The sequence below is a fragment of the Heptranchias perlo genome, chromosome 40, assembly GCF_035084215.1.
Source record: "Heptranchias perlo isolate sHepPer1 chromosome 40, sHepPer1.hap1, whole genome shotgun sequence".
Taxonomy (NCBI): Eukaryota; Metazoa; Chordata; class Chondrichthyes; order Hexanchiformes; family Hexanchidae; genus Heptranchias; species Heptranchias perlo.
Genome location: NC_090364.1, coordinates 1,905,017 through 1,915,569, shown reverse-complemented (window position 1 = coordinate 1,915,569; position 10,553 = coordinate 1,905,017). Strand labels below are relative to the sequence as shown.

General features: G+C 51.9%; 1 protein-coding gene across 1 annotated transcript; it reads left to right on the top strand.

Annotated features, from left to right (window-relative positions):
* Positions 1 to 393: 393 nt before the first annotated feature.
* LOC137305473 (matrix Gla protein-like) lies at positions 394 to 8,158 on the top strand. Its single transcript, XM_067974310.1, has 4 exons — positions 394 to 555; positions 2,760 to 2,789; positions 3,907 to 3,967; positions 5,285 to 8,158. The coding sequence occupies exons 1-4, from the start codon at positions 501 to 503 to the stop codon at positions 5,487 to 5,489; spliced, it is 351 nt and encodes a 116-aa protein (XP_067830411.1). The 5' UTR covers positions 394 to 500; the 3' UTR covers positions 5,490 to 8,158.
* Positions 8,159 to 10,553: the final 2,395 nt, after the last annotated feature.

Here is a 10,553-nt window from a genome sequence, read left to right as displayed (position 1 = left end):
CCCCTCCCCTCTCTCCCCTTCTCCTCTCCCCCCCTCCTCTCCCCGCCCTCCTCTCACTCCTCGAATGCAGCTGAAACAATCCTTTGTGAGTGTGAAATAATGTTCATAACTGCAGCAATCACAACAGTTTGAAGGAATTAAATGTGATTGCATTCCCTCCCCCACTTCCCTGCTCGATCCCCCAACAAACCCACACCTTCACTATTCCGTAAACTCAGGATTTCTTGTTACCTGAAAAAATACTTTTCTGAAAAAAATGATCTGGGAGCCGGCCAGCTTGGCAGCAACTGCCAGTTTTATAATAGTTCCTCTGTCCTCAGGGACCTTTTGCCAAAATGCCCACACCCGTCATCCTGAGTATTAGTCATAACTGGCTTTGCTGTGTCAATAAAGCTCCTCTTATAACCGTCTCCTGAGCCGTCATTTCTCAGACACAAACAAACACACTGCCGAGCTTGCTGGTGTATCGGAGGCACGATCGAACCGAGAGCTGAACTAAGATGAGGACCCTGGTTCTCCTCAGTCTCTGCGCACTGGCTGCTGTCTGCATCGCAGGTAGGAGGATACAGAGTGCAAGCTTCAAAACTTTCTTGAAATCTCACAAAAAAAAAATTGATTTAAGGGGATTTCACTCAACAACTTCTCAGGAACGGAAATTAGATGTTGAGGACGATATTAATCTGAATCTTTGATGTTAAATTATTTTTTAAAAGACAAAATAACTTAGATCCTGTTTATGTAAATAGCCCCTATATACCGGGCTGTGTGATAGTATCAGCCGTGGCTCAGTGAGTAGAACTCTCACCTCTGAGTCAGTCACGGTCGTGGGTTTGAGCCTCGCTCCAGAGACTTGAGCTCTGTTACTCGCAGTGCCAGTACTGAGGGAGTGCTGCACTATTTAGAGGTGCTGTCTTTCAGATGAGACATTCAACTGAGGCCCCATCTGCCCCCTTAGGTGGACGTAAAAGATCCCAAGGTACTATTTCAAACAAGAGCAGGAGAGGTCTCCCCTGTGACCAATATTTATCCCTCAACCAACATCACTAAAAATGAGATGATCTGGTTATTTATCTGTACTTCCCCAGGGACAAGGGACAAGTGAGCTACCCCATCCCATTTCTGCCTGTCTAGTGGTGTCTGATCACAGGCAGACACTGACAGTTAGCTGCCTGCCATCGTCTCAGGGCCTGGGCCATGGCAATCTGAATATTAGGAGAGGAACCATGTCAGTTTAATTAGTTATAACTGCTACCTTTGTGGTTAGTTACTTCCATGTCCCAGTAATTTTCAAGTTTATGGGCAACAGCTTGTACAAATTACAATGGATAGAGTCCCATGTTGTGGAAGTGGTGGTTTGGCCAGGAATGACTGCACTGAGTTCAATCAAAGCTGCACAGGGAGTGGTGAATTCTGGGCAGATTTAGCAGATTCAGCCCCCACTGAGTGGAATTGGGACAGCCCAAGAAATGGCACAAAGAGCAGAGATATGGGATTTAGGCAGAAAGGCATTCCGAGCCTGTCATAAACAGAGGGGAGCTGCTGCAATCAGATCTATTATCCCCTCGGTTGGTTGATGTTAGGGAGTGTCTGTAGTAATTTAACCAGTTATGTCCAAACTATTCAATGGATTCTATGTGTCAACGAAATCAATGGAACGTAAATCAGGTGGTCGATCGCTGCAGCCAGTTACCGTCATTAAATTAACACCCTCCCCCACCACGTGTACATATAGCCCACTCATGTCACCTGGCATAAGTGTTCTGGGGGAAGACTGTCTCTGCACATTGTGTGTAACTAAATCTTTATAAAGGAGCTTCCACCTGATCACACAGAGGAAATCTTCCCCTCTGTATCGAGAGATACACCCTATAGATGGAGATGTGGAGATAGATACTTGCAGGGGTGTCAAAACCAAAGCCTACGGGTCACGTGCAGCCCCCCACCCCGGCCAGTCTGGTCCTCGAAGCCCGGGGAACTCAATCTCACTGTGCGTCGAGGTCTCTCACTCGCTGCTCTGTCCTGTTTGAATTTTGTGGGCCTGGAGGTTTGGGAAAACTCAGAATCATAACACCTGGAGCTGCCAGTTCAGGAGGGTCATGCAAATTAACAGGAGCATTAGGTCTGTGAAGGTTCGCAGTAAACGGGCAGGATAGTGAGACACAGACAGATACAATGTGACGTGACCACAACGGGTTGGGATTATGAAGGGTTATAGTTATGGGTTATGGGTATAATGTTATATGTTTATGATATGCTCCAGATGTAAGATTGAGCCTGTTGACGATATTAAGGTGTTTGGGTGATATTCCCCTCTCCGCTATTTTAACCCACTGTTTCTTTCCCTTTCTCCTGAGTCCAGCTTGGGTCACTGTAGGAAGGGAGAACTTGCATTTACACTTACAACACAGCCCAGCAATCAGAACACTCACCTGTGAGGATCTGTCATTTAATTATCAGGGATACGACAGGCGAGGGAGGGCTGGGAGAGGGTCAATTCTCCGCATGCACGTTCCTGGCACAGTCATTGGGTAAGGATTCATCCCACTCGTGCACAACCTGTAAAATCAACGCCAGTGTGAACAGTTACACTATACTGAAATCCCAGCGAGAGCACGAGGTCTGATTGTTTTAAATCTACTGAATTCCGTGTTTTTTTCGGTTTTACTAGTTAGGGAATGTCATTTTACTAGTTAAGGAATATCGGTTTTACTAGTTAAGGAATATCAGTTTTACTAACTGCGTCTTTTTTCTTGTTGCAGATTCCTCAGAATCCAATGACATAGAGGACGGTACGGTTAACTTTCATAAACTGACTCTTTGTAGCAATGATGCTTGTGTTGGGGAAACAGTGAACTGTGTGCAATCCTGCACTGGGACACACACTGGGGGCAGCGACACTGGGACAGACACTGGGGGCAGTGACATTGGGACAGACTGTGGGGGCAGTGACATTGGGACAGACACTGGGGGCAGTGACACTGGAACTCACACTGGGGGCAGTGACACTGGAACTCACACTGGGGGCAGTGACACTGGAACTCACACTGGGGGCAGTGACACTGGAACTCACACTGGGAGCAGTGACACTGGAACTCACACTGGGAGCAGTGACACTGGAACTCACACTGGGGGCAGTGACACTGGAACACACACTGGGGGCAGTGACACTGGGACACACTGTGGGGGCAGTGACACTGGGACTCACACTGGGGGCAGTGACACTGGGACACACTGTGGGGGCAGTGACACTGGAACTCACAATGGGGGCAGTGACACTGGAACTCACAATGGGGGCAGTGACACTGGAACTCACAATGGGGGTAGTGACACTGGAACTCACACTGGGGGCAGTGACACTGGGACACACTGTGGGGGCAGTGACACTGGAACTCACAATGGGGGCAGTGACACTGGAACTCACAATGGGGGCAGTGGCACTGGAACTCACAATGGGGGTAGTGACACTGGAACTCACACTGGGGGCAGTGACACTGGAACTCACACTGGGGGCAGTGACACTGGAACTCACAATGGGGGCAGTGACACTGGAACTCACAATGGGGGCAGTGACACTGGGACTCACTGGGGGCAGTGACACTGGAACTCACACTGGGGGCAGTGACACTGGAACTCACACTGGGGGCAGTGACACTGGGACTCACTGGGGGCAGTGACACTGGGGCAGTGACACTGGAACACACACTGGAGGCAGTGACACTGGGACTCACTGGGGGCAGTGACAGAGAGACAGGTTTAGAGTATCAAGCTGTAAGGTGAATGTAAGGTGGACTGAGTGTGTATGGAGAGAATATAATTGTCAGAAGGGTTGATTTAAGGGAGTTGCTTTTTCTAACGGCTGTTATTTCTTCTGATGAACTGACTCCACTTTTCTCTATTTCCTTCTAGTCCTGTTCCTCGGGAGGAGAGATGCAAACTCCTTTATGAGACAGAACAACCCTTGGGGGAGGTTTGTACTTTTTTAAAATGGCATCAGGCTCACGACCTGAAGGCTAATCTGCTTATAAAGCCATACAGAGCAGGAAGGTCCTGGGTTTGATTTTGCTCTGCATGGAGTTAATGGATCACATACAGTTGAGGGGGGGGGCGTGGGGGGGAGGGGCACTACAACTGGTCACAGCACCACCCCGGGGCTAGAGGGGGGTGGGGTGGGGCAGGAGGAGAATCAGCCAGGGCACCCACTCCCCCATCTGATTAGTATCCCGTGATTCCTGCTGGAAAGTTAGTGTGTGCCTGTCGAGTGAGGACAGAATCTTGCTCAGTTGGTGATGCCCTCCATGGTGGAATATCCCAGCAACACTCACTGTCTGGATCGCACATGAATGGTGGCCACTTGAGTGACGGGTGGCACTGCCTGTAGAACTGTACTCTAGGGGGAGTCGATGGGATCAGGAGATGATGAGAGAAAAATCAAAATAGGTCCATGGTCCAGTCTTTCAGCAGGGGTGGGGAGGGGGACATCTCTTCTAGTCAGTGAGTACGTCTCCTGACGTAGGACTGAGCCACGCACAGTCAGGAAGATCCCAGGCTCTGCCCCCAGGCTGCACTGAGCCGGGCGAACAGCTCAATTCATACAATCATAGAATGATACAGCACAGAAGGAGGCCATTCGGCCCATCGTGCCTGTGCCGGCTCTTTGAAAGAGCTCTCCAATTAGTCCCACTCCCCCTGCTCTTTCCCCATAACCCTGCAATTTTTTCCCCTTCAAGTATTTATCCAATTCCCCTTTTGAAAGTTATTATTGAACCTGCTCCCACCGCCCTCTCAGGCAGTGAATTCCAGGTCAGACTGAACAGGCTGGGGCTCTTTTCTCTGGAAAGGAGAAAGCTGAGGGGCGACCTGACAGAGGTCTTTAAGATTATGAAGGGGTTCGATGGGGTAGACGTAGAGAAGATGTTTCCACTTGTGGGGGAGACCAAAACTAGGGGCCAGAAATATAAGATAATCACTAATAAATCCAATCGGGAATTCAGGAGAAACTTCTTTACCCAGAGAGTGGTGAGAATGTGGAACTCGCTCCCACAAGGAGGAGTTGAGGTGAATAGTGTAGATGCATTTAAAGGGGAAACTAAATAAACACAAGGGAGAAAGGAATAGAAGGATATGAGGATAGGGTGAGATGAAGTAGGGAGGGAGGAGGCTCGTGTGGAGCATAAACACCGGCATAGACCAGATGGGCCGAATGGCCTGTTTCTGTGCTGTACATTCGACGTAATTCTACGTAAAAAGTTATTTAAAAATGATTCTGAATGTATTCCCGCTCCAGGAACCGATTCAAGTCTCCACGTGAAAAGAACAGAGAGAGGTGTGAGGAGTACAGGCCATGTGACCGCCTGGCACAGCAGGTCGGCCTCAAACGGGCCTTTGGGAAATACTTTGGTGACAGGAGAGCTCGCCCGAGCAGCTACCGGAGATTGCGGCCGAGGAGACAGAGAGGGAATCGAAACAGGAGACACCGCTTCCGATACTGAGCGGTGCCGTGGAGGAAACAATAGCGTAAACACACACAAAACCAAAAAATACCCGCAATTAGGAGGATAATGTTACCCGGGATTATGCGTCAGTAAAGCCTCTGCCACTGATCACGGCCCAGCATAAACCATCTTCCCCAGGACCCAATCCAACTGGAATTGGGGAATCCAGCTCCTTGCCACTTCCGTACTGCGGGTGCTGGTTGGCGCTGGGTTACCTTCTGATTCGGATGCGTGGGCTGTGACCGTGGTCAGGCGGGGCTTGGTGACCTTGAGCTGAGTCGCTCCAGGTCTTAAAGGGACCTCAAACCAGCACTGAAGCCCCGGCCTAAATCCACCCTCCCGCCACATACCAACCCGAGGCTACCAAATGGTCATTGGCACTCTGGCCCCCCTCCCCTCTCCCCCCTTCCCCCCCTCCCCCCCTCTCCCCTCCCCCCCCCGCCCCAGACTTATGGCGTTAGAAGTGGTGACAGGCGGTACAGTTATTGACCACAGCTCCCGAATGGTAAAACGGCACAGGAAGAGGTCAGAGTTTAGCCTGTGAGGCCTGAGTGGGTGTTGCAGTGACAGAGCTCAGCCCTTACTGGAAACGTGCTGTTTCTGTACCAAGAGGATATTGCTGTCGGCTTCTAGAGTTCCGAGTAACCAAAGAGAGCGGGAGGGCTGAACAAGGCTCCTCACCACCGGATACCATCGATCGGACTGGGTACAAATTTGGGTACGGCAAAATGGAGTCTCTCTCAAGGGCAGTCATTAAATCAGTACGATACCTGTTAAAGAGGCCACAAAGGAGTTTGGTAGTGTAGTGGTTATGTTACTGGACTAATGATCCAGAGAATGAGAGTTCAAATCCCACCATGGGCAGTTTGTGAATTCAAATTCAGTTTAAATAAAAAGCTGGTCTCAGTAAAAGTGACCGTGAAGCTGTCGGATTGTCATAAAAACTAATCTGGTTCACTAATGCCCTTTAGGGAAGGAAACTTTCCGTCCTTACCCGGTCTGGGCCTATATGTGACTCCAGTCCCCATAGAATCATAGAAAGGTTACAGCATGGAAGGAGGCCATTTAGCCCATCGAGTCTGTGCCAGCTCTATGCAAGAGCAATCCAGCTAGTCCCACCATAACCCTGTAATTTTTTTCCTTTCAAGTAATTATCCAGTTCCCTTTTGAAGGCCATGATTGAATCTGCCTCCACCACCCCCTCGGGCAGTGCATTCCAGATCATAATCTACTTGCTGTGTAAAAAAGTTTTTCCTCATGTCACCTTTGGTTCTTTTGCCGAACATGGTTGACTCTTAAGCGGCTTAGCAAACCCCTCAGTTGGAGCAAACTGTTACCAGCGGTTCAAGAAGGCGGCCCACCACCACCTTCTCAGGGCAACTAGTGACAGGCAATAAATGCCGGCCTTGCCAGCGATGCCCACATCCCGAGAATGAATTTTATAAAGCCTGTTATTGAAGGTGAACGGGTGAGTGATTACAGTAACACAGCGATCCCAGCACCTTTCCCTCTCCTCCCGATGGTCTGTTTGTGAGGAGCATGAACAGCCTGAAAATCAGACTCTTGTCTGCATTCCCCACACAGCAAAGTGGGCCTACAGCACAGGCACCAAGTTTTGAAAAAGATTTTTCTTGTTCAGTGTACGGGGTGATTGCCCCATGTTCTAGTCTTGGAGCTGAGCTTATTCCTCGACTGTTGGCGTCTCACCAGTCTTGTAATGGGCAGTAATGATGCATTAGTCAAGATGTGTATAAAGGGAGAGAGGGAGACAGAGAGAGGGAGTGACAGAGAGGGAGGGAGACAGAGAGGGGGACAGAGAGAGGGAGTGACAGAGAGAGGGAGAGAGACAGAGAGGGGGACAGAGGGAGAAACAGAGAGAGGGAGGGAGACAGAGAGGGGGAGGGAGACAGAGAGGGGGACAGAGAGATGGAGAGACAGAGAGAGGGAGGGAGACAGAGAGAGGGAGAGACAGAGAGAGGGAGGGAGACAGAGAGAGGGAGGGAGACAGAGAGGGGGACAGAGAAAGAGAGCAAGGGAAGTGACATTAGAAACATCAAACGTAGGGGAGGTAAATACAATGGGCAAGTGTTTATTTAAAGTGGGTAATGAGGTTCAGAGGAAACCCTGGCTCCAACCTGGGACACCTGAGCACTCCCTGTCGATGTGTTACAATGGGGCCAACACAAAATCGATTCCACTAGAAAGACATTTCTTCAATACAACAGAGAAAGAGAAATATCAACAGCAACAGGGACAGCCAGGGCGAGGTTATTTTTTGAGGTGGGGGGGATTAGAGTTCAGAGTCCCACACTCGACTGTTGGGTGGTAATGATCCTTAACCTGTTGTGTGTGACCCAAATCAAATGTCACTTCACCCCGAAGGACTGGTGAACCCCCCCGAACCCCAGACACCTTGGGATCCTCTCTCCCGGTAACAATATCCTTCTTGCAAGTATCTGTAATCAAAGCAGCCTGAAGTATATCATCAGAGAGAAACAGAGACTATAGACTGCAAGTATATACCCTGTAAATAGAGCCTGCCAGCACTCCCCATTCATTTACTGTGCCTTATTGTTCTCTGTCTGAAGCTTACAACCTAATCATTATAAGCACCAAGTGTCATTGAAATCTACAATGAAATACATAATAAAGAAATATAGAAAGTCTCTCTCTCTGTCGTCTCCTTTCTTTCAATATTACCTTGGATATAGAGCAGGTCCTTGTACAGAAATAGGTTTGTCTGTCTCACCCTTTCTGGTCACAGATCTCACTCCGAACATTTCCCTGATATTAAAACACTCCCCGGGAGCTCAGGTACACACTCCCCGGGAGCTCAGGTACACAGTCCCAGAGAGCTCAGGTACACAGTCCCCGAGAGCTCAGGTACACAGTCCCCGAGAGCTCAGGTACACAGTCCCAGAGAGCTCAGGTACACACTCCCCGGGAGCTCAGGTACGCACTCCCCGGGAGCTCAGGTACACAGTCCCAGAGAGCTCAGGTACACAGTCCCCGAGAGCTCAGGTACACAGTCCCCGAGAGCTCAGGTACACAGTCCCAGAGAGCTCAGGTACACAGTCCCAGAGAGCTCAGGTACACAATCCCCGAGAGCTCAGGTACACAGTCCCAGAGAGCTCAGGTACACAATCCCCGGGAGCTCAGGTACGCACTCCCCGGGAGCTCAGGTACGCACTCCCCGGGAGCTCAGGTACGCAATCCCCGAGAGCTCAGGTACGCACTCCCCGAGAGCTCAGGTACGCACTCCCCGAGAGCTCAGGTACACAGTCCCCGGGAGCTCAGGTACACAGTCCCCGAGAGCTCAGGTACACAGTCCCCGGGAGCTCAGGTACACACTCCCCGAGAGCTCAGGTACGCACTCCCCGAGAGCTCAGGTACTCAATCCCCGAGAGCTCAGGTACGCACTCCCCGAGAGCTCAGGTACACAGTCCCCGGGAGCTCAGGTACGCACTCCCCGGGAGCTCAGGTACACAGTCCCCGAGAGCTCAGGTACACAATCCCCGAGAGCTCAGGTACGCACTCCCCGAGAGCTCAGGTACACAATCCCAGAGAGCTCAGGTACACAGTCCCCGAGAGCTCAGGTACACAGTCCCAGAGAGCTCAGGTACACACTCCCCGGGAGCTCAGGTACGCACTCCCCGGGAGCTCAGGTACACAGTCCCAGAGAGCTCAGGTACACAGTCCCCGAGAGCTCAGGTACACAGTCCCAGAGAGCTCAGGTACACACTCCCCGGGAGCTCAGGTACGCACTCCCCGGGAGCTCAGGTACACAGTCCCAGAGAGCTCAGGTACACACTCCCCGAGAGCTCAGGTACACAGTCCCAGAGAGCTCAGGTACACAATCCCCGAGAGCTCAGGTACACAGTCCCAGAGAGCTCAGGTACACAATCCCCGAGAGCTCAGGTACACAGTCCCAGAGAGCTCAGGTACACAATCCCCGGGAGCTCAGGTACGCACTCCCCGGGAGCTCAGGTACGCACTCCCCGGGAGCTCAGGTACACAGTCCCAGAGAGCTCAGGTACACACTCCCCGGGAGCTCAGGTACACAATCCCCGAGAGCTCAGGTACGCACTCCCCGAGAGCTCAGGTACACAATCCCAGAGAGCTCAGGTACACAGTCCCCGAGAGCTCAGGTACACAGTCCCAGAGAGCTCAGGTACACACTCCCCGGGAGCTCAGGTACGCACTCCCCGGGAGCTCAGGTACACAGTCCCAGAGAGCTCAGGTACACAGTCCCCGAGAGCTCAGGTACACAGTCCCAGAGAGCTCAGGTACACAGTCCCCGGGAGCTCAGGTACGCACTCCCCGGGAGCTCAGGTACACAGTCCCAGAGAGCTCAGGTACACACTCCCCGAGAGCTCAGGTACACAGTCCCAGAGAGCTCAGGTACACAATCCCCGAGAGCTCAGGTACACAGTCCCAGAGAGCTCAGGTACACAATCCCCGGGAGCTCAGGTACGCACTCCCCGGGAGCTCAGGTACGCACTCCCCGGGAGCTCAGGTACACAGTCCCAGAGAGCTCAGGTACACACTCCCCGGGAGCTCAGGTACACACTCCCCGAGAGCTCAGGTACACAATCCCCGAGAGCTCAGGTACACACTCCCCGAGAGCTCAGGTACGCACTCCCCGAGAGCTCAGGTACACAATCCCCGAGAGCTCAGGTACACACTCCCCGAGAGCTCAGGTACACACTCCCCGGGAGCTCAGGTACACACTCCCCGGGAGCTCAGGTACACACTCCCTGAGAGCTCAGGTACACACTCCCCGGGAGCTCAGGTACACAATCCCCGGGAGCTCAGGTACACACTCCCCGGGAGCTCAGGTACACACTCCCCGAGAGCTCAGGTACACACTCCCCGAGAGCTCAGGTACACACTCTCCGAGAGCTCAGGTACACACTCCCCGAGAGCTCAGGTATACAATCCCCGAGAGCTCAGGTACACAGTCCCCAGGAGCTCAGGTACACAATCCCCGAGAGCTCAGGTACACACTCCCCGGGAGCTCAGGTACACACTCCCCGGGAGCTCAGGTACACACTCCCCGAG